The sequence below is a fragment of the Leucopleurus acutus genome (assembly GCF_964270905.1).
Source record: "Leucopleurus acutus genome assembly, chromosome: 2".
Taxonomy (NCBI): domain Eukaryota; kingdom Metazoa; phylum Chordata; class Mammalia; order Artiodactyla; family Delphinidae; genus Leucopleurus; species Leucopleurus acutus.
This window is the reverse complement of record NC_139143.1, coordinates 192,506,849-192,529,894: the sequence shown is the minus strand read 5'-3', so window position 1 is coordinate 192,529,894 and position 23,046 is coordinate 192,506,849. Positions and strand designations below refer to the sequence as shown.

Below are 23,046 nucleotides of genomic sequence, written 5' to 3'. Positions count from 1 at the left end.
TGTCCCAGGGGAGGCGGCTGTGCCGGGGAAGGATGAGGAAAGGCTTGACAGTGGGACGGCTTCTGAAAGCACCACGGTCCTCAGCCGGGGACGCAGGACCTGCTGGGCGAGGAGGCCTGAGGGAGGCCTAGAGGGAGACGAGGATGGTGAGTTCGCCCAATGCCAGGGAGAGCGTGGCAGGACTGACGAACGCTTGGCGCTGCCGGGGCGGCAGGCGGGGTCTGACGTGGAGAGCTGGGGGCGCGGGGCAAGCGCGTGTCCAGTGGGCGGTGTGGACGTGGGGCTGGGAAGCGGGAGCCGAGGGGGAGCCGGGGCCACGTGTGTTGTCGCCACGGTGAGGAGCCGGCGGGCCTGCGGTGAGCAGACCCCGGGCCCAGTCTGACCTCCGCCCGCTCCTGATGGAGGGTCAGGGAGATCCGGTTCCCGGGGGCCCTGGTGGTGGTCACGGGACACCTGTGACATCTGCGTGAGGATGCGCCCACGGGGCCGTGCACGCGGCAGGAGTCATCCGCGACCTTGAGGGGCAGGTGCTCCCTCCTTGGGAACGTGAGTCACTGTACTTTCCAAAGGCAGTACGTGTGTTCCAGTCATAATTTAAACCCGGAATAGAAAGCGCGGCGCTGAGTGACAGTGGGCGTGGGTGGAGCCACGTCAGCCTCTGTTCTCCACCTGGATCCCCTGCATCCCCTAAAACGGTCCGGACACTGCCCTGACCCCTCAGGCTACCAAGCAGGGCCCCTCGGGCTAGACTGCCCGGCACGAGGGCGCACGTGGGGAGAAGTGAGTCGAGACTCCCTGGAACACTCAGGAGGTTTCAGGACTTCGCTGTATTTTTCCATCGTTTCCATCTCTCTGGAAACACTGTGGTAGCTGTTGTGGATCACCCCATAGCCCCGGACAGTGAGGGACCCTTGGGGCATGGCCTCCGTCCGCCTAGCCCAGGGGCCTGAGTCCTCCTGCCGCTGTGCCCACACACGGCCTTCACTGAGTGTGATTCCTTCTTTCTTCCTAATCTGGTGGCGACTGGCTGCTTTCAGACCGGGGCAAGTGGGTGGTGGGGACGTGTTATTACCGCGTGCTTGGGGACGGGCGTGCACGGGCGTGGGACATGCCCTCCGTGAGCGGGCGTCCTCGGACCATCCCGTTAGGATGCGGTGACTCCCCCACGCAGCCACTGCCTGACTGAGATGACGTCCTGTCCAGCTGCACGCCTCCCCTGGACAGGGCCTCGCTAGAGCTGGGCGTGGGGGCTCCTTTGGTCGAAGTAACTGTCAGGACCAGGCCTGAAATTGCGCTTTTGCCAACTATTAAACGACATCAGAAACCACGTAAAAGGGTAGCTCCTTTTTTAAAAAAAACTTGACGCCATTTCAAAACGCAGGAGAGTGGAGGAGGGAGTAGCTTTGTGCGCACTGCCTGGCCTTGTCACCGGCACGTTCTGCTGCTTGTTTTCCCTTCTGCTGTTTATTTGTCCATGTGGACTTTGGAGTCAACCTGTCCAGCTCCGGAAAGGAAGACGGGGCATCCTTAGGGTGCAGGCGCTTCCTGCTCAGTCGCGTGGTTTCCCTTTTCATCTGCGCTTTCGGGAGATCTTAGTTTTTCTTCGTGCAGAGTTTTCAGCTCCTCGCTTCATCTTGTCCTGAGTGTTTCTCTCTTCTGTTTCTACTGTAGGGAGGCCGTTTCTTCCATTAGAGTAACAAGCAACGGACCGCGGTTTCTGCACATTGATTTCGGGCCCTTGGCCTCATGATTCTCTTTCTCCGGTAAATTTCAGGTGGTTTTCTTGGACTTGCGGCTGTGCAGTGATAACATCTGCAGACGATGCTGTTACCCCCTCCTTCCCGATTCGTGCCCCTCTAATGACATCAGCCGGTACCTACCACATTTGGGGACTGGTGGTGGTGGACAAACCTGTCCCCTTCCTGACCCCAAGGGGACGCGTCAGGTGTTGGCACTGAGGGCCCAGCGCCAGCTGCTGTGGGCCAGCGGGGTGTCAGGAACGCAGAACCAGACCGCGCTGGCATTCCAGTCAAACGTGTTGACGTTTGCTACACCAAGGGGCCCAGGGGCACTGGGGGAGGCAGGGAGCAGCAGGGACCAGCGTCTCCACCTGTGGCCATCGCCCTGAGTTCCAGGTCCACAGGGGCCCCGTCTGACGAGGCTGGAGGCTAAGGAGGTGCTGCCCCTGTCTGGCTTTTGGGAACAGGCTCACCCCCTGCGGACTCCTGGACCCCATCATCCCATCTCCCCCAGAGCCTCAGAAACGCAGCTCAGAGACTCCCAGTGGGGAGGTTACAGACACGCCAGTAACCGGCGTGAAGTTACAGTTTGTCTGCAGGAAGTTTACACCTCTTTTTATTTTATTGTCAGGAAAGAGTATGGAATTTTTCCAAAGGTCTTCTCACCGTTTGTGGAGGTGATTGTTATGACTTTTACTCCTCGGGGCCTCCTAAAATGATGAATTGTATCATTAGAACCTATTTCCCAGGGTTGAACTCTCCTTGAATTCCTGGGGAAACGCATGCCTGGTCTTAGTGTACAGTTTTGTTAATGTGCTTTTGAATTCAGTTTTCTGATCTTATTTAGGAGTTTTTCATTGATGTTTTCTGATCCATCTATAGTTCCCCTTATACAATCTTTATTAGATTTCTGCATTTTCCTTATTTTTTTACTCTCTGGAACATTCTAAATCTCATTGAAATGATCTCTTGGCAGGATTCCCTGAATCTGCTGGGGCCTGTGGTGTTTCAGAGGGCAGCTTCCCTCTCTCCACCACCCAATTGCGTTTGCTGTAATTTTTATGTTTTTTGGGTGTGCCACCCTCCCGCCGGCCCTTCTGTAGCCGCTTCGCGGTTTCGGTCTCTCCTGCTTTGCTCGATTCCATCATGAGGCATGACTCCCGAGTCTGGGAAGGGCTGGAGTTCACGTTCCGTGCGTCCTTCACGTGTGAGAGCACAGGCGCTTGAGCCAGGCTTAGCCAGGTCCCCTTGCCCTCGAACGCAGACGGGTGCTTGGTAGTGTGTCCGTCCAGCACGCGTCGTCCGCGGGGAGCTGGAGACAAGCTGTTCGTCCCCCCCGCTCCGAGAGGAGGTTTCTCTGGGCCTGGAGCTGCCAGCTCCCCTGCTCTGCTGGCAGCTGCCCCGGAGCCGTGGGCTGCATCTGGTTTGCATGCTCCACCGCGACCGCTGTGAGCATGCTTCTGAGCCAGGGTTTTGGTTCTGACCGTGTCTGTCCTGGGCTTGCCTTGCGTTTCTGATTTGTGTTTTCATCCGGGAATGAGGGTGGTCTCTCCCGAGATGCTCCCTTTGGCCCTCAGCCTCCTTTCCTGTCTGTCGTTCATTGTCGGGAGCCCAGGTGCTTGTCTGCTTCCTCTTTTCCTTTCTTCGGTCCCTGAGCTCCACTGGGGGGCAGCCACCCCTGTGATGGGGGGTCGGTAACTGGCGGTGGGGCTCCAGGCTTGCGTTCTGGATTCATCCAGATCGGCCGCTATCAGATCTTATTAGACAGTAACTGTGTGATGCTGGGAAAGCTGTTTCACCTCCACTGCCTCGGTGTCCCCGTCTGTAAAGTAGGGAAACTCCTAGAACCTACCGCACGGTTCTCAGGTTAAGTTTTATACACAGGTGTGCTTGGAACAGTGCCTGACATTTTGTGAGGGCTGTAAAGTCTGCTGTTCTTGTTATTTTTGACACCAGCGGGGTCGACACTTTTTTTCAAAAGACCAGATAGTAAGTATTTTCACCTTTGAGGGCCACATGGTCTCTGTGGCAGCTACTCACTGGGGTTCAGACAGACAGAGACAGTGTTCCGATAAAGCTTTATTGACAGACACGGGTGGGGGGCCAGATGCAGCCAGCTGCTGGTGTCCATGTGGCATTACCTCTTGATCTCAGCACACTGTCCCATGCCATCGGTGTCCCCTCTGAGCGAGGTATGGGGCTGGTGTCTTTTTTAATATATATATAAATTTGTTTATTTATTTTTGGCTGCGTTGGGTCTTCGTTGCTGCACGCGGGCATTCTCTAGTTGCGGCAAGTGGGGGCTACTCTTCATTGCAGTACGCGGGCTTCTCATTGCAGTGGCTTCTCTTTTTGCGGAGCACGGGCTCTAGGTGCACGGGCTTCAGTAGTTGTGGCACACAGGCTCAGTAGTTGTGGCACATGGGCTCAGTAGTTGTGGTGCACGTGGCATGTGGGATCTTCCCGGACCAGGGCTTGAACCCATGTCCCCTGAATTGGCAGGCGGATTCTTAACCACTGCACCACCAGGGAAGCCTGGGGCTGGTGTTTTATCCCATGGGGGCTGTGGGGAGGTAGGGGCCTGGCCTGACTCATCCCCGAGCTGAGGAGAGCATCTCCCATGCAGATGGGGCCACGGTCCCCTCTTCCCCTGTCCCCGGCACCCTCAGCCATCGGACAGGCCCCGCATCCCAGGTTTGCCTCGGGTGATGGGGGTCAGGCAGGTAGGGCCGGCCTCTGGCCTCTGCTCCTGCCCTGGTCCCAGCCTGTGAGTTGACTGTGGTGTTTACTCCCCTTTCTGTCTCCAGCTCTTGATGAATCCTGTTTTGCGAGGTTTTACTATATTTTGCACATTTTGTTAAGTACCGAGGAAACGTAAGCTGCTGTCTCGGCCCCAGGGGTGGCTTCTTTCCCATGCTGGCATCACACACGTGCCGACTCTGCCTGCGCCATGGCAGAGCCCCGGGCGTGAAGCCCAGAGACGGCCTTCGGCTGCGCTTGGCCATGGACATCGGGGCGTTTTGTCATAGCAGCCAGCTTGTCTGAGTCACACAAAGCCTTGTCATCAGAGTGAATCAGCCCCTGGCGGCTCTAAAGAAATGCTGAAAGTGGTACACCTGAAACTGACACAACATTGTAAATCCAGTGTACTGCTGTAAAAACCAAAAAGGAAAAAGAAAAAGTGCAATGTTGGAAGTAGTATTGAGATTTATTTGTAGAAAACGAAAAAATCTTCAGATACACAGTTGCTTTAAGGAAAAAAAACATCCTGCTCTGTTCTTGTAGCTGATCAGTTTCACAAATTAAATAAATTCCTTGATCGGCAAGTTACCTGAGACCCGGGGCCCCGGGTGACAGCCACAGACCAGCTGAACGTGTCCCCGCGTCCACGCGTAGAGATGCGGCTTCTCTTGAAACTCCCTTGACGGTCTTTCCCCTGATACAGAGGGGAAACTACCATTGCCGCTTCTTCTCTGGGTTCTTAAGTGTCCCCTTAAATCTCTTCTGCTCCCTAAGCCGTCCTGCTGGTGTCTGTCTCCAGAATTGGTGTATTTCTTTCTGTCCCTGGGTGGGCGGCCACATCCGTTTCCTGGGGAGCACCCACGTTGGGGTGAACACACCTCCTGGGGCTGCAGGATTCCGGGTCCTGGTGGCAAATACCGTCCTGTGCTTTGATGTCCCAGAGTTGTTAGTAAATGGTTTTTTTTAAAACCGGTCTGTCTTAGGCCTCTCCCCAGGGGTCGCGGACCTGCATAGCACTTCCCTCAGGGTAGCTGCCAGGATCAGAAGTGCACGCACGTTGGAAGAGTGCCCGGCGGTCAGCGGGGGCTGCGCAGCTGTCGTTTCTCCTTGCTCTTCGGAGCCGGCCGGCAAGCTTTTCCCGTCTCTCACCTCTGTTGCGGTGTGAAAGCGGCCACAGGCAAGATGTGCGTGAGCACAGACTGTCTGCAAAGCGGGCGGACCCGTGTCAGGGCCAGGGTTCCTGGACCCGTTCCGAGAGCATCCTTTGGAGGCAGGGGAGCCGCCCTGCCCCCACAGAGGAGCTGGGTTTTCTCCAGGATGACAGGGAAGGCTCTGGCTACCCACCCAGTGTTCAGGCTTTTGTCTCCATTTCTGCTATTTATGTATGTAGGAGTTGCTTCTAGTCTAAACATGTAATCAGAGACTTGGAAGGCGATTTGCAGCTCGTTCACTTGCCCCGTGTTAAAGGACGTCATCACTGAATCAGGGATGCAGACAGGCTGGGGGGCCGGCGGGTTTGCTCCCCTCCGTCTGTGCTCCCAACTCTCCAGAAGCGCCCCAGAGGAGCCGTTGACCTAAAAATCCGCGAGCTGCCCTCAGCAGGGTATTTCTGGAAAATCGTGTGGGAATTTAATTTTGAAAATGGAACCTTATTAAATGTGAGAAGGATCTTATCAGAAAAGAAACCACATGGTAAATGGTAAATCTGGAGACTTGAAGGGCCCTGCCTGCATCCAGAGGACGGATCTGTCAATCCCAGGGATCCTCCCGCCGGCAGCCCCAACCCCGCTGCCCCCAACACCCCTCCTCCCTGTGGCCAGGTCAGCGAGCCTGACCCTCCCCCTTGGGACCTGTTGTTCAGGGAGGGTCCCACCCACTCCTTCCCCTCCTGGCTGCCCAGCCCACTGGCAATCTTGCGGCCTCTGCCTCAGGCCCTCCTGGCCAGCGCACCTGTGCTCTCACCTGGGCACCTCCTCCCCCTTCCGCCTGCCCGTCCCCCCTCCCTGGGGTGCATCCAGACGGCGGCCAGAGGGTCCTTCGCATCAGCTGGTTTGTGCATCTGCCCTTCTGGCTTCCCCTTGGCCTACAGGGTGGTCCCTCAGCTCTCCGCCCTCCCCCGTGGCCCCTCCCGTCCCCCCACCACCCGGGCTTCTGCTCCCTGGGGAGGCCTTCTGCGGCCACCCAGACACATAGTGCCCTCCCTGCCCCAGTGGGCCTCCGGCCACCAGCCCTGCCTTATTTTTACCTTTTTTAACCAAAGGCAGGCCTGGCACCCCTGGGAGAACAAATAACTGTGTTGGATGCAGCGAGTGGTGAGTTTCTCTCCTGAGTTTTACTGCATCGGGGTCAGAGCTGAGCGGCTTCCCTCTGACCCCAGAGTGGGGCGGGCAGCCCCGGTCACCGCCTTCCCTGGGCCTCTCAGGAGGGTGACCGGCCAGAGAGGGGGACCCCTGGGGGTCCCGGCCGCGCCTGTGACCCTGGCCTCCCCGCCACGTGTCCCACAGGTTGTTCCTGGTCATCGAGTACGTCAACGGGGGCGACCTCATGTTTCACATGCAGAGGCAGAGGAAGCTGCCCGAGGAGCACGCCAGGTGGGTGCAGCCGGGGGCCGGGGGGAGCCTGGGGGGTCGGGAGGAGGGAAGTGGATTTGGGGAAGGGGCACGGGGGGTCACTGCCTCCCGCCAGGGGCCAGGCCAGAGCCGGGAGGGTCCTGGGAGTGGCCAACCCCCCCAGAGCGCGGCGTGTGCGGTGGCGCCGTGCTTTCCCCTGTTTCTGAAACGGGGTGAACGTCCCGACCATCAGCTTAGCCGCCTGGACGGCAAGGCCGCTCCCCGCCATCTGCACGGATGTACAGCAGGGGCTCGCCTGGAAGAGGAAGACCATCCCCATTTCTTTCTAAATGACGCTCAGGGACACTGACCCCATCACCGCCGCGCAGCCTGGCCTCACGGGCGGGTGGGGCCTTTATTTCCACCCCGTACGTAGCTCTTTCCTGTTTTCCGTATTTTTCTCTTTTCCTCATTTCCTCACTGGAAAATAATTCCACGCGGCATCATGAGTCACCGTAGAGCCTTTCTGGGGGGAGGCGGGTGGTCATTGGAGAAGGGCGAGCCCCGCACGCTCGTGTCCTCTTCCTAATGGTGGCAAAATGCGCGCAAGATAAAATCACTGTCTCGGCGCGGTTATTTATTTATTTATTTATGAGTTCGCAGCTCAGCGGCGTTAGGCACATTCACGGTGTTTACAGCCACCACCACCGTCATCTCCAGAACTTTCTCACCTTCCCAAACCGACGCTCTGGCCCCATGAGGCACTCACTCCCCACCCCGCCCCCAGCCCCGGCCGCCACCCTCCTCCTTTCTGTCTCTATGAATCGCCTCCAGGGACCTCGTAGAAGCGGGATCACGTAGGATGTGGCCTTTCGTGCCTGGCTTATTTCACTCAGCATCGTGGCCTCAAGGTCCACGCGCGCCGGAGCAGGTGTCAGAGTCTCCTCCCTTTTTAGGGCTGAATATTGCTGCATTGTGTCAATGGACCACATTTTGTTTATCCATCCTCTGACAATGGACACTTGTGTTGCTTCTGTGTTTTAGCCACAGTGAATAGTGCTGCTGTGGACATGGGGGTACAAATAACCATTCGAGTCCCTGTTTTCAGTTCTTTTGGATGTATACGCAGAAGCAGTATTGCTGGGTCACATGGTAATTCTGTTTTTAATTTTTTTGAGGAGGTTCCGTACTGTTTTCCACGGCAGCTGCACCATTTTACATCCCCACCAGCAGTGCACAAGGCTTCCAGTTTCTGCACATCCTCACCAGCACTTGTTCTTTTCTGTCTGGGGGGTTTGGAGAGTGGCTGTCCTGGTGGGCGCGAGGTGACGTCTCATGGTGGGTTTGGTGTGCGTCTCCCTGACCACGAGGACGCTGCGTGCCTTGTCCTGTCCTGTCGGCCCACGTGCTCTTCAGCGGAGGATACGGGGCGTCTGTGCGCTTGGGCCCCCGTCCCGGTTCCTGGTTGGCTTCTCTGCTGATGACGGGTGTCACCCCCTCCCCAGGTTCTACGCTGCTGAGATTTGTATCGCACTCAACTTCCTACACGAGAGAGGGATCATCTATCGGGACCTGAAGCTGGACAACGTCCTCCTCGACGCTGACGGTCACATCAAGCTGACGGACTACGGCATGTGCAAGGTGGGCTCCCGGCCCGCTGCCCCCGCCTGCCTCTGGGGGGTCCCGGGCAACCCAGCGCCCGCTCCGTCTCGTCCTGGCTGCCGGGCTCCGGCCGCCCCCACGTCACCGGTCCTCTGTTGGTTCTCTCGCCGGCGGGGGTGTGTCTGGCGGGCCCCTCCCTCCTGGTAACTGGCTTTATCCCTACAGGAAGGCCTGGGCCCCGGTGACACGACGAGCACTTTCTGCGGGACCCCGAACTACATCGCCCCGGAAATCCTGCGGGGAGAGGAGTACGGTGAGCGTGGGCGGGGCGCTAGGGCGCTGGGCGCAGCGGAGGCGGGGGAGCGCGCCCCAAGCCCTGGGAGTTTCCTCTCCCTGGGGACTCGGCCACGGAGCAGAGAGAGAGGGAGGTGGGCCTGCCTGGGGCCAACCCTGCCGGGGCTCCCAACCAGGGGCTCTGGGGCCCCGGCCCGGCAGCCGGGGTTTCCTAACCAAATTGCACTAAAACGCACACCTTACCTCGTCCCAGCCCCAAGCTACTAACTGGCCTCAGTCCCCAGCTGTTGTCCTGTGTGTCCACCTGAGTGTCCCCTGGCGAGGTCACTGGACAGGATCCCTCTGGTCAAGGCGCCCGAAGGGCTTGGGCAGGAGAAGACGAAGTAAAGACAGAGGCAGGTGTCCCGAGTCAGTGGGTGCCGCCCTCTGGAGGGGGTCCCCAGAGCCGCTAGAGCCACGCACAGCCCCCATGGACACTGGAGCTTGTCACCCCTTCCTTGGGTTCTGCTGTTTTCACATCCCAAACATACCATCGAATGTTTCCACACATTTTCCTTGCTGTTAACAGTCGGGGGGCGGGTAGGCAGGGTGGGCAGTTCTCGCACCCTCAGATACCTGGGCACCCAGGAGGCTGATAGGGTTGAAGTCACTTAGTAGCCAGAGAAGGACAGACGGCAGCTGTGGACCAGAGCAGGGAGTCTAGAACCTGGCCCGGGATGGGGACCCCGTGTGTGATGGAGGTGGACAGCTGCAGACCCTGGGAGCAGCTGGCCGTCCGTGGACTGCCTCGATGTGGAGACAGCTCTGCAGCTAGTAAGGGGGAGCCGAGCGTCCCGGGGACAGTGGACAGAGGGGAGGCCAGGCTGCCTGGGAGACGCTGGGGACACGCATCCTCAGCTGTGGTTCAGGAAACGCAAACTGTCATGACTGTCGCCCCGTGACGGGACAGCACAACTGGAGAGGCCCGGCCTGACAGGCCTGCGCTCTCCCCCAGGGTTCAGCGTGGACTGGTGGGCGCTGGGCGTCCTGATGTTCGAGATGATGGCTGGCCGCTCCCCCTTCGACATCATCACCGACAACCCCGACATGAACACCGAGGACTACCTTTTCCAAGGTGCGCGGGCCTTGCGTCCAGCTGACTCCACACCCTGCGGGTTTTCCCCTTTCAGAGGTGCAGGTCCCCAGGCTGGTCCCCACGGCTGCCACAGACTAGGTGGGGCCACCCGTCCACGACCGGCTCTCAGGGAGCAAAGCCCGGGCCGTGGGTGTAGGAACGGCCGTGGCTGGGGGGGACACGGCACTCTCACGCCCACGGGAAAGACAATCTGTCCCGATTTAGCCCAAACTCCCTTCCGCCCATGCCAGGTGTGCACATGAGTCCCGGGCAGCGGCTGTGCTGAGCCACAGTGCTGCCCCCTTCCAGCCACGGCTCCTTGCAATCTGGGCCCCGGGCCAGAACCGACAGCCCCGGCATGCTGGGGCTCAGGGCTGAGGCTGTCCCCACGGTGGCCTCTGGCACCCGTGGACGTGGGGACGCAGGGCCAGCTGAGCCACCGTTGGTTCGTATGTGATCGTGAGCACGTGTGACCGTGGGCACTAGGGCCCTTTGGGGCCTCGAGACCCTGCTGGGGTGTGGGATGGGGCCCAGGGCACCACGAGTGCCCCGAACCGCCTGCTCAGGAGGGTTCCCAGCGCCCTGCAGGCCGCCGGCTCCCTGGCTGCTGGGCAGAGCTGACATGGCGGGCGGGGGCTGGGCACAGAGAGGGAGCTGGCTCTCACCTCCCGGTCCGGGTCGTTGCAGTCATCCTGGAGAAGCCCATCCGGATCCCCCGGTTCCTCTCGGTCAAGGCCTCCCACGTGTTGAAAGGATTTTTAAACAAGGTACGCTCGTGGCCACGTGGCGGCTGAGCCAGCCGTGGCTGCGGCCCTTCCTCAGTTACTGGGGCCACGGCTCCACCGGCTGGTTGGCATTTTTAGTGTCGGGCGTGGGTGTGGCTCTCTGCGTCCTTCCTTGGTCCTACGGATGCTTGTTCACGCTTGACAAAATGTGACGAGGAGGAACGATGCCAAAGCGGAACTTCCCGGAGGAGCTTAACCTGCCGGGAGGAAGCGCTTCCAATGAAGGGAGCGTCCGGCCTCCGCCTGGGTGCTGGGCCGGCGGGGGCGGCCCCGGGGAGGGCAGGCCCGCTCCCCTGCTGGGCACGGGGGTCAGGGGCCGCCTTGCTCTGCGCTGACTTGTCCTCATTTGAACTCTGACCCCCAGGACCCTAAGGAGAGGCTCGGCTGCCGGCCGCAGACTGGATTTTCCGACATCAAGTCTCACGCTTTCTTCCGTAGTATAGACTGGGACCTGGTAAAGCAGCGCGGAATCCGATACCGCCCCCCGCCCCGTGCGGTGGGCGGCCCTCGAGGGGGGTGCGATGGGTGGAGATGGGCGGGGAGCCATCTGGAGACTCATGAAGGACAAGGAGGGGGCCTGGCGAGCCCCTGGGGGCGGGGGCTGCTTCTTGAAGGTCCTGGGAACAGCCTTGCCTGGGCGTCCATGCCATGCTGGGGGGTCCCGTGGCGGGGTGCCCGGTCTGTGACCGCTGCCATCCGCCTGAGTTGATTCAGCTCCCGGACGTTTCCGCTTGGCCGGCTAGCTAGTTCCAATAGGACATCCCGGTGCACCGTGGCCCCTCCCCCCTGCAGTGGACCTTGACCCACCCAGGCCTCAGGGACTCAACCTCCAGGGCCTGGACCTTCTCCCACCCCCACTGCAGCCACCTGGGTCTGAGCCACCCTCATCCGGGCTGGTCCCCGGCTTCGCGCCTGGCCCCTAGCAGCAACGGCCTCCTCTGCTGGGCCTTCGTGATCCCCTCGACGCCCGGCATACCAGGCCCGCTCCTGTCTTTGCACAGCTGTGCCCCTCCCCGACCTCCACCGCTCCCTCACCTCTTTCAGGCCATCTCCTCAGAACCGGAGCCGCCACCCCTCACCCCCGTCCTCTGCCAGCCTCCTCTTTCCCATAACACCGCAGGGCTAAGTGGTGGGATGCACAGGACATCACTCGGGTGGCACCGTTCTCATCCACTGTTTGTTTTTGTTTTTTTAATTTGGTTGCGATGGGTCTTAGTTGTGGGGGTGGGCTCCTTAGTTGTGGCTTGCCAGATCCTTAGTTGCAGCTCGTGGGGTCCTTAGTTGTGGCATGCGAACTCTTAGTTGCGGCATGAGTGTGGGATCTAGTTCTCTGACCAGAGATCAAACCTGGGCCCCCTGCACTGGGAGGGCGGAGTTTTATCAACAGCACCAGCAGGGAAGTCCCTCGTCCACTGCTTTTGACTGAGGGGAGAGGAGGTGACATTGTGTATGGGATACTCCGGGGGCGTTTGCCACGGACTGAGGCGGCCTTGGCCCCCAGAGCAGGGGCAGGGGTGGGGCTGGGCTCAGAGGACCCCAGGCCAGCACCCAGCTGTGCTTTTGCCCCGTGGTCTTTCTGACTCTTGCTGTTTAAATGTTTCTAAAGCAGCCTGAGACCTGAGGGAGGGAAAATCGTGTGAGAAGTGCCCCCTTTTCTCACTTTTTACCAGAATGTATTTCATACATACAGAAGAATACGGAAACTTGCACATGAGAGGAAGTCAGGGAAGAAGGGAAGGCCTTGTGTCCCTGTAACAGTGCCCAGGGTGTGGCCCAACCCTACCAGCTGCCGGGGCCTTGTGACTGCAGTGTGTGCACGGGTGTGCAGACACACGCACGCACACAAACACTGGTGACCCCGCTCTGCCTGCGGGTCGGCCCGTTCCCTCTGCTCCTGCATCCCCTGGGTGACAGACACAGGCGTTCCTCTGCCGGGGCCCTGGCAGGTGCGCTGGTCTCAGCCCTGACACCTGGGCGTTACTGGGAAGGATTCGTCTGTTTCTGTGGCATCCTCATTTCATGCACCAACTTCGCCAGCAGAACCTGCGTTCGTCCTTCCCAAGTCCCCAAACTTACGGAACATGTTTCAACATTCCAGGCCCAGTTTGTTTCTCTTGCTATAACTGGAGTTCCTGATGGCTCTGGGTCCCACAGTGCAAAGAGCCGGTGTGAGCTGAGCTGGGCTGGGCTGGGGGCTTGTTTTTGACTCGGCTGTCGCTCTCTCCCCACACGGGGCCTTGGGACAGTTCCACATCTTGGACGGGGTCCCACGGAGGCCCCACCCAGGTGGAGGTTTCCAGGCTCAGCGCTCACGCAGACCCTCCAAGGGAAGGGGGCAGCCCGTCCCGAAAGGCTTGGGGCATCCTCTTCCTGAGTCAAGCTGCTCTGGGCCTTGAGAGCTGAGGGCTCCGGGCTGGAGGGCTGGCTGCTGGCTCACACGTGGCTGGTGTGGGTGGGAGCAGACCCCACGGGGCAGGACCTTACCTCTCACTTACGACTCGATCTGTGTTCTTAGGAGTGCGCCTGGCCCAGCACAAGTGCGCAGCGCACACCTGGGTGGGGGGTGGGAGGGTGGGTTATGTCACCGAGTGTGTGAACGTGGGGGCCGCTCCATCCTCGCCGTCCTCCGTCCTGTGAGCGGTGTGGCGCTGAGTTGCTCTGCCCCAGAGCGCGACTCGCCCTCTCCAGGCATGAGCATGTCTCATCCTCCTAAACGTCGAGTAGGAAGCAGAGTCTGGGTCCTGAGACGCCCCATTTCCCACCTGACAAGCGTTTTACTGCCTTGCGTCCCGTTGGGATTAGAAATACATAGAGGGCTTCCCTGGTGGCACAGTGGTTAAGAATCCGCCTGCCAATCCAGGGGACACGGGTTCGAGCCCTGGTCCGGGAAGATCCCACAAGCCGCGGAGCAACTAAGCCCGTGCGCCAACAGCTACTGAGCCTGCGCTCTAGAGCCCGTGAGCCATGACCACTGAGCCCACGTGCCACAACTACTGAAGCCCGTGCTCTGCAGCAAGAGAAGCCCCCGCCCGCCACAACTAGACAAAGCCCTTGCAAGGCAATGAAGACCCAATGCAGCCAAAAATAAATTTACATATAAAAAGAAAACCATAGAAATGGCCACTTAAGGCTTTTCTGGGAGAAGGGGTTCCAGTGTGGGCGTCCCTGCCAGGTCCCAGCTCCTTTATGACCTGGGTTCCCAGATTAAGAAAGGAAGAAACTTCCCCAAACCAGCCTCCTTTGGTTTAAGTGGTGGGGCTGCCGAGGGGGGGGCGCAAACCCCAGATGGCGTGGGATCCCGCGTGGGTGGCCGGACCTTGCGCTCCATCCCAGGTACATCCCGCACGGCCTGCGCTGCCAGCATTTTTCAGCTCAAGTAGGGTTTTTATGACTGGAAAATTTGCCTGCTGGACTTTAAGAGAAAAACAATCGGTCTTTAAACATGAGGCATATTTAAAGGCGGTCTCTTCTGTTCGATTCCGTGGTTTATGTTTGTGCAAACTCCAAGCGGGCACTGAGCCGGCGCGCGTGGGTCTGACCGCGTGTCTTCTTGCAGCTGGGGAAGAAGCAGGCCCTGCCGCCCTTCCAGCCGCAGATAACGGACGACTACGGCCTGGACAACTTCGACACGCAGTTCACCAGCGAGCCGGTGCAGCTGACCCCGGACGACGAGTAAGACCTGCCGGACGGGCGGGGCGTCCTGAGCTGCGGGGGCGTGGACGTGGTAGGGTCTCGCGTGGGGGTGGGGGCGGGGCATCCCGAGCTGCGGGCCGGGGTCTCGCGCGGCCCGTCGAGCCTGCCCTGTCCGGTACCCTCAGGGACGTCCTCAAGAGGATCGACCAGTCGGAGTTTGAAGGGTTTGAATACACCCACCCGCTGCTCCTGTCCGCCGAGGAGTCCGCGTGAGGCGCCGCGTTCTCGTCGTGGACGCGGGCAGACGGTGCGGGCCTGTCCCCGACCACCGCGCATGCATGCATGCCGGGCTGGGTGCTGGCGGCCCGGGCAGAACAGCCCCTCCATGCGGCCCGCGGCCGCCTGCACCAGAGGAACTTGCTTCTTGGGCCTGCGCCGCGGAGGCCGCTGTGCCCGTGTCCGAGGGAGAAAGTGTCCCCGACTTCGAAGGTGCACACTTTCCACAGAAACAGAACTGACCTGCTCCGCCGGGAGAGTTAGCCTGTAACGTCCTGAGGAATAAAGTGTCCCGATGATGCTGAAGCTTCCCTCTGATGCCTTTTTTTCGCGGGTGGCACCCACCCAGCGTCGCAGGCACGGCCCCACCCGGAGGAGGCGCGGGCCGGGGACGGGAGCGTAAGTGCCTGCGGGGACCCACTGCAATGGAGCATTTTTACAAATTCGGAACATTTTCTAAATCCTGGTAAGTTCCTGTTGTTAATATTTAACAAGTATTTTCATACCGAGCACGTCAGTAGCCCCTGTGGTCTGACGCCCAGGCCCCCCCTTCACCAGGTGGGCACCGCTGGTCCCGACCCAGGCATTAGACTGACCAGGAAAACTGGATCATAGAGGTTCTAAAACACGGCTCACCAAAGCACCCGTAGACCAAAAAACAAAATTTGAAAACTAAATCCGCACAAAATATATTTCTGGAAACACTAAGCAGCGCCTATGTGGCGTCTCGTGTTGTGTATCAGATTTTGGGAAAATGTTTTTATCAGAAATAATGCTGCTCAGAATTAGGAATTTTAAAAAGATACATGTATGACGGGTCCTAAGCCTTAAAGTGCAACAATAAATCTGGAATACCCTCACACACGCATCTCTGGGCACGGCTCACCCCCTATTCCCATAATCTGCCAAGGGGGCGCGTGTCACTCGGCCACCCTCGTAAGTGAAAAGCAAACCCGAGGTTTTCTAGAACGAGGTAGATCGTGGGTTTGCAAGTCCCTGACACGTCAGGTGTGGCTCAGGGACAGGCAGAGTGTGTGGGGGGGGGGCAGGGGCCTTGCCCGCCCTCGGGGACAGCAGTCCCCGGATGTCCCACATCGCCACACACCCCTAGGCCTTGCTTCTCTCCATGTGTCTGCGGCCTCGGGCGGATCACGGTAATTAAAGGATAACAGAAGCCGCTGCCTCACCGTGACCCTCCGCAGACACACCAGCCTCCCCAGGCCCCTGACCCCGGTGGCAGAGCAGTGTCCATGGAACGTGTAGGCTTGTCCCAACCAGCACCCCAGTTGTGACCAGAAGGACCCGCCTCCAGAGACGGAAATGAGGGACCACGGACCAGAGTCAGAGCTGCCTGGGCCTGAGGGGCGTGGCAGCCCCGCGGTCATGTCGTCCTGGAGCCACGCGTGAGGGCTGCGAGGTCGCCTGGGCGGGGGAGACCCCGCTTGCCCAGGACAGGGTCATGGACGGCCTCAGGAGTCCCCTTCCTCCCAACAGGGGTCGCGTGCTGCATCGGGTATGGTGACATCTTTGCTCAGACAGCACAGGGGCCACGGATCTGTTCAAACTTAAGGCATTTATATCAAGGTTGCGGTGTTGCCAAACAGCTTCCCGGTCACCAGTGCGGTTGCTCCAGTACAAGACGCGTGCGTGACCTGTGCTCCTGGGGAGGGGAGATTTTGTGCACAGTCACTTGTTTTTATAAATTGAAGGTGAAGGGTGTGCTGAGGCGGGGTTTGGAAACAAATCATTAACATTTTCCGGCGGCTCCAGTCACAATACGGTGTCCTTTTGATACGGTTCTTGGAAACTGGGGCCGTCAGAACTGTAAAGAGGTAACCGCGTCCCTGTGGTTTTGCACAGTGAATGGCGGCGCACGCGGCCATGGCTTTCCTCCTGCAGAGGGGGTGCCCACCAAGGCCACACCCGCTCGTGTCTTGCACATTATTAAAGACGTTAATGACAGTGCGTGCTGCTGTCGTTTTCATTAGAAGTAGGCGTCTCCAGGAGCAAAGGCTCCTGAAGCCATTTTTGAAACAGATTTTATTTTTCAGAGCAGCTTTAGGCTCGCGGCCAAAGTGAGGGCACGGCACAGAGTCCCCGTGCGCCCCCGCCCCGCTGCCGCCTCCGCCTCCCAGCATCCCCGTAGGGGTGCATCTGCTGCCAGGGAAGAACCTGCTCTGCTGCATCACCCGGGGGCGGCACATTCTGTGGGTTTGGGCCCAGGCTCGATACACGTATTGCGTAACCACCCTTGTAGTTCAGAGTATTTTCCTGCCCTGAACTCCTCTGTGCTCTGCCTGTCTATGCCCTCTCCCCACCAGCCCCTGATCTTTTTACCGTCTCCATGGCTTTTGCCTGTCCCAGAAGGTCCTAGAGTTGGAACCACACAACGTGCAGCCTTTTCACATTGGCGTCTTTCACTGAGAAATGTGCACTGACGCTTCCTCTGTGTCTTCTCATGGCTCGTCTGAAGCCCTGTTTGAAAGGAAAATACCAACTTCTGGGGGTTAACCCTAGGCTTCCACATCCTACCCCCTCCCTCCCGCCGGTGCTGCAGCCGCTGTGGCTGTGCTGGAGACGAGGCTCTTCCAGAACCTGTGGGCCAACAGCGCCGAAGGAACCTACCCGCACCCGCTCCCTGGCCCTGCTTCCCGCGGGCACTGAGAGCACGAACGGGACACAGCTCACGCAAGAGGCCGGCAGGCGGGCCTGTCCCTCCCCGTGAATTCCCGACTTGAGGGGAGCTGCTCTGAACCCCTGCGGGTGGTGACAGGCACCAGTGACAGTGCCTTCCTTGCGGGCAGTAACCTACAGCTGCAGAAGGAGCAGGTTCACCCGGGGGTTAAAACACGGTCGTGAAATGTGAGCCACTCAGAGGGGTGAGCAAAGCGTCCGTTCTGCCAACCTGGGTACAAATACCCGAACTGCTGGTGACACTGTCACCTGCCTGGGCTGCTCTGTCCACTTCAGTCACCACGCTGCTCAGCATCACCCCAAAAGGAAAAAGGACCCGATGTTTTGGCCTCAACACAGACGCGGGACGTGAACGTCTCACGCTGACGCGCTTTAATGCACAGCTTTGGGGGACGCAGGGCGGAGGGGCGGTGGCCCAGCCGGTGGAGGGGGAGCCGTGGGCCGGGCTGCTCACCACACCACGTCGTCCGTGCTCTCCGCCAGGCACTGGGCCAGGTGGCTCTCAATGTCCAGCTGGGTCAGCCTGCGAGGAGAGGAGAGGGTCACGGGCAGGGAGGGCGCCCGGCCAGAGCACGCGACACCCGCTTTCACGCCCTTCCTGGGTGCTCACCACGCACCGAAGAGTAGCTGGAGAGAAACGGGGATGGTGCCCTCGGCTGGCAGAACCAAGGAGGGGGCCCCCCAACCAGAAAGGGCCTTTCCAAACCCTGCTCCTGGGTCCAAGGTCGCCAGGGCGCCCAGAAGGCTTGTTGGATGCCCGTTCCCAGGCTCACCTGGCACCTGCGTCTGAGACTGAGGGGAACCCTGTGTCAGAAAGTCCCAAGTAAAGGGCGTGGGCAAGACACGGGGCCCCCCAGGTGGAGGGCGGGGTCCCCACCCCCCATGGCGGGGGCTCTGTCTCATTAGTCAGACAAGCCCACCAGGTGTGTCCACACGAACAAATGCCCCATGCGTCCCTTCCCTCCTTCCCTCCGAAGTTTTCCTTCGAAAACTACCCGCTTGGCAACCAGAAAAGAAAAGGCGTGAGCGCTGGTGACTAGGAGGGCGGTTACTACGAAGGTGGGTGTGCACCTCAGACCTGAGAATGTGTCTTCTTCACTCAGGGCCTCGGCCCCTCTGGGGAAGAGGACTTAGTGGGGCTCCACGGCCCACGGGTCAGCCCCTCGGCATTGGGTGGGGGAGGGGAGAGTGGACGCCGGGCACAGCGGGCGCCTCCCATCCCTGACCTCGTCTGATGCCATCAAGGAGGAGAGGCTGGGAATGACCGTCCCCCATGTGCTGGTGGCCCGTGTACGGTCAGCTTGCAGCCACGGGGCGCAGAGGGCGGCAGAGCCAGGCGTTCGGCAGACCAAGCTGGTCACCTGGCCAGAGTAGACAGGCCCTTCCCTGCACCACTGCGTCCCAGCGCCGAGCCTGAAACGACCTCCTGGCACCGCGTGGCTCGGCGAGCCCGAGGGCCACAGCCTCTCCCCTGACGCACGCCCACGGCGGCCTCTGCTGCTCGCGGGAGCCCCTGCCAGTCCGGGTGGCCTTGTGCTCCCTCCTGGGGATTTGAGGCCCCCAGTCAGTGCCTCCTCGAGTCCCTAGAGGCCCCTCGGCCCGTCCTGGGAAGCAGCCCCTCCACGTGCCTTCTCCGAGGCCACCAGAAGACCCTAAGATCTGGACCGGGTCACCTCGTCCGGGGGCTGCCCGGCACTGTCCCTCGGTGGGGACACAGTCTGGGATTCCCTCACGCGCCCCAACAGGGGCCTCGTGGCGGGTCCACCTTGCACACTGAGCTTCTGCCTCTGTCTCCCACTCGTGCCCGGTGCGTGGACGGGAGGCCCAGCACAGGAAGGGGCTCTGCTCCGACCCTCCAGGGGCCTCGGAGCGCGTGAGACCCCACGGGCTGGCCTGGGTCTCATCACGCGGACACGGTGCCCTTCTGGTTTCCCGTCCTCACGTCAGGTGGCGGGTGAGAGCCAATCTCCGGAACCAGCCCCGAGCTCACGGACCCCGAGAGGCTTTCACACACACGTGGTACCTGACGGCCCTCAGGTCAGAGAAGAATCTCAGAGAACAAACGGTTCTGAGTGACCTGGAACACGCGAGGCTCCGAGAAAGACAAGCACCGTCTCACTGCCTGTGGCGCCCAGGCCGCCCGCACCTCCCGCGGCCCAGCAGCCCATCCCTCTGCTCCGAGGGGCGGCAGGGCTTCCATCTCTGCCCAAAAACAGTCCCCAGAACCACTGAAAGCAAGCGTGGGACAGTCCCACTTCTGTCCCCTAATGGCCTGACCTGTCCCCTTGCCCCAGGGGTGGAGGGGCGCGGGGGTGGGGGGCTTTCCACTGTCACCCTGCAGGCTCGGGGTGTGGCCCGGCAAGGGCCCGCTCTCTCCTTCTTAATCAGAGGGAAGAACGTGCTAGAAGCATTCCAGACACGCGGAGGCCTGGACCCAACCGCACTGACACCTACTCTGCAATCCCGAGGCATTCTGCCCAGCCTCAATCTAACTGCTTAAAGAGCTCAGACTAGAACTTTCTTTCTAGCATATCTGGGAGTCCTTTTTTAGACTGTGTAGAAAAACAAGTAATCCAAGAACAAAAGCCACCCCTAGACCGGGACGGAGGGGCTGGGCCGCACGTCTGCTGCCAAGAAGACGTTCTTTCGACGGGTACGAATCAAGAGAACTTCATGTTTTAAAAAGCGTTCATGGCTTCATCAAGACTCGTAGGCAGGGTTGGGGGTACGACTTCCCTGGTGGCGCAGTGGTTGAGAGTCCGCCTGCCAATGCAGGGGACACGGGTTTGTGCCCCGGTCCAGGAAGATCCCACATGCCATGGAGCGGCTGGGCCCATGAGCCATGGCCACTGAGCCTGCGCATCTGGAGCCTGTGCTCCGCAGCGGGAGAGGCCACAACAGTGAGAGGCCCTCATACCGCGCAAAAAAAAAAAAAAAAAAAAAAAGAATCCTCCTTCCAATGCTGGGGACACGGGTTCGAGCCCTGGTCGGGGAACTACGATCCCACATGCTGCAGGGCAACTAAGCCCGCGCGCTGCAACAAAAAATCCCATGTGCTGCAACTAAGACCCGATGCAGCCAAAAATAAATAAATAAATGTTTAAAAAAAACACAAAAAACTGGTGAGAAAGCTGGTGTTTGCAGCCCACAACTGTCCTGAAGCATCAGTACAGGCAAGAGACATGTTCGGTGAGACACTGGGTCTGGGAAAAATTTTCCAGCGCTACGAGGCGCACGGGCATCTCATTGCAGCTGCCACACCCGCTGCACCCACCCCCGCCATGCCAGACCTGTGCCAGCTGGTGGGCCTCGCCCACAGGCCCCCCTGGGGACAGCCACCTCCTCACCCCTCGCCCTCACTCTCCCCACCCCAAGCCGTCCAGGCCCCCAAAAGCTTGGCTCCAGTGGTGTCGCCACTGGAGGAGCCTGGATGTTTGACTGCAGACCTATGCAGTTTTGTGCCACACGTTTTGATCACTGGTTTGATGACTTTTGTCTGTCATCAGCTGCTAGTTCTATAAGCCACTCCCTTCACCCCCCAGGGCTGGTTTTACTTCTGGAAAACCAAAGACAAGGCACGTAACTGAACCCACTCTCCAGGCCACAGGACACGCAGAGCACGTCCAGCTACCGAAACCGGCCGTCCACTCCCTTCATCCGACCAAACTCCTTCCCGCCGTCCTGACCCCCATGACCCCCCACACACACCTGTGTTCTCGGCTTTGTGACATGTGGCCCACAAGCTGGGCAGTTGGGACTTCTTAGCAAAGTCCAATTCCACCACCCTTACTTTTAAAAAGGTATAAAAGTATACATTAGACTTTTAAAAAGAGATAAGTATCTCTAGACACAGAAATGAAATCTTGTTTTTAAAACTGGCAATCCACCCACGGGGGAAGGTGCCCGAGGGGCTGTAACAGAAAACTGCTCAGTGACCCACAGCCTGGACTGGCTCTGGAGGCAGTCCACCCGGGGATGCCAGTCACCTCCCGGTTCCCGGATGTCAGGGTGGACCCGGTTGGAGCCAGAGCCTCCCTGCCCTCATGCTGCAGAGTCCCAGAGGCCCCGTCCAGGAGGCTGCAGCCTGTCAGCAGGGCCCCAGGCCGGTGGACCAGGAAGTAGACCCCCAGACCTGCACCCCTGTGCTCTCTGGCTCATCAGTACCGTCTCTGTGCTTTGCCCACTTTTTCTGCCTGAAATATCACTTTAGAATGCCAAAGTCGCGCTCAGTTACCCTAGCTTTCTGAAACTGCCTGTGGTTTCCAGAGAAAGAGCCACCGGGTGGCAGCAGAGGGGAGGGAAGGCCCAAGGGGGCCACTCACCTGGGGGCGAAGACGGCCTGGCACATGGGGCAGCTCTGCAGAGTCGGCAACCCCTCTACGGACGGCTGCTCCTCGGCGCTGGAGGTCCCGCGGGGCTCGGGCGCGGGGTGTCGTTGGGGGGACCAGGCGGAGGACCCCGTGCGCCCCAGGGCCTCGCGGAGCACCCGGTCGCAGTCGCTTGGGTCCCCGCCTCGCCGCGGGGCCGGCGGGAAGGGCGTCCAGGAGAAGGTCTCGGTTCCCACGATGAAGCTTTCCGGGGGCGCGCGCTCAGGGCTGGGCCTGGGCTCCTACAAGACGAGGTCGTTGGACCGCGCCCGCCCCGCCCCGCCCCGCCCCAGCCCGAGACCCGGGGCCACGCGGGGACCACTGCACACGCACCTGGCCGGGGAACGCGGGCAGCGGCGGCGGCTCGCCGTCCACGTTCAGCTCCGCACACGCGGCGCGCAGCAGCTCAGCCCACGGCCGCGCACACTCGCCGCCGTCCGGAGGGGAACCGGGGGGCTTGCTCGGGGACCTGGGGCGACGGGGCGGTGAGAACTCAGCCGGCGGGGAGGGCACAGGAGGGAGGACTCAGCGGGGGGGGACAGGTGTGCAGCTCGGCGTGGGGAGGTGAGAATTCCACGGGTGGGGGTCGGGTGGGAAGAGCTGGGGGGGCGGGGCAGGTCCGAGGCGGGCTCGGGGAAGCACGTGGGGACGTGACACCCGGCCACTGCTCGGCCGGGGACACTAGCCTCCCCATTCTCCCTGCTGCCCCCAGCCCCGGCCTCACCGGACCCCCGAGGGTGGCCTCCGGCGGCTCAGTCTCAGCCTCGACCTCTTCGCCGCCTCCATCCGCCCGGAGCCAGCGCGTCCGGCGGAAATGAGCGGCCCGCGCGCCGGACCCCGCCCCCAGCACAGACCCCGCCCCCGGCACAGACCCCGCCCCGGGCACTCCCGGCTCGCCAGGGCAGAACCCAACCCGGGACCCCCTAGTCAATCCCCGCACGGCCAGACGTGAGCTGTGGACCCCAACTCCCACCCCCACGTGGGCGCTTGACCCGACCCTCGGGACCCCACGACCTGCTCCGCAGGCCATGAGGTGACCTCCCCTTTGTGGCACTATCGGAGGGTGGTATCCTGACCCCAACCTTTGGGGAGACGGAGGCCAGGGTTCCTCCGTCCACCGCGGAGGCAGCACTGAGGTCGGGAGGCTGCCTTGCCCTGAGGGAGTCATTTTCCAGCTGAGCCGGGGGATGCCGCCCTCACCCCTCAGGCCTGGGGTCTGCAGCGGCTTCTAGGAGTTGGAACTGCGCGGGA

General features: G+C 60.4%; 2 protein-coding genes across 4 annotated transcripts in view; one reads left to right on the top strand and one right to left on the bottom strand.

The window, feature by feature from the left end:
• Positions 1-15,478, top strand: part of PRKCZ (protein kinase C zeta) — a 101,288-nt gene extending 85,810 nt beyond the window's left edge. For all 3 annotated transcript variants that reach the window (XM_082834628.1, XM_082834629.1, XM_082834630.1), the window contains 8 exons: positions 6,986-7,072; positions 8,536-8,671; positions 8,858-8,945; positions 9,921-10,040; positions 10,728-10,807; positions 11,190-11,279; positions 14,382-14,497; positions 14,644-15,478. In XM_082834628.1, the coding sequence (XP_082690754.1) occupies positions 6,986-7,072; positions 8,536-8,671; positions 8,858-8,945; positions 9,921-10,040; positions 10,728-10,807; positions 11,190-11,279; positions 14,382-14,497; positions 14,644-14,731 (805 nt within the window). In that variant the 3' untranslated portion in view covers positions 14,732-15,478. The remainder of the gene's footprint in view (positions 1-6,985; positions 7,073-8,535; positions 8,672-8,857; positions 8,946-9,920; positions 10,041-10,727; positions 10,808-11,189; positions 11,280-14,381; positions 14,498-14,643) is intronic.
• A 2,198-nt stretch (positions 15,479-17,676) lies between these two features.
• FAAP20 (FA core complex associated protein 20) lies at positions 17,677-22,581 on the bottom strand (the record flags this gene model as incomplete). Its single annotated transcript, XM_082856938.1, has 4 exons — positions 17,677-17,951; positions 21,751-22,037; positions 22,129-22,264; positions 22,520-22,581. 4 exons carry the CDS (start codon positions 22,579-22,581, stop codon positions 17,879-17,881), a joined length of 558 nt encoding a protein of 185 aa, XP_082713064.1. The 3' UTR covers positions 17,677-17,878.
• Positions 22,582-23,046: the final 465 nt, after the last annotated feature.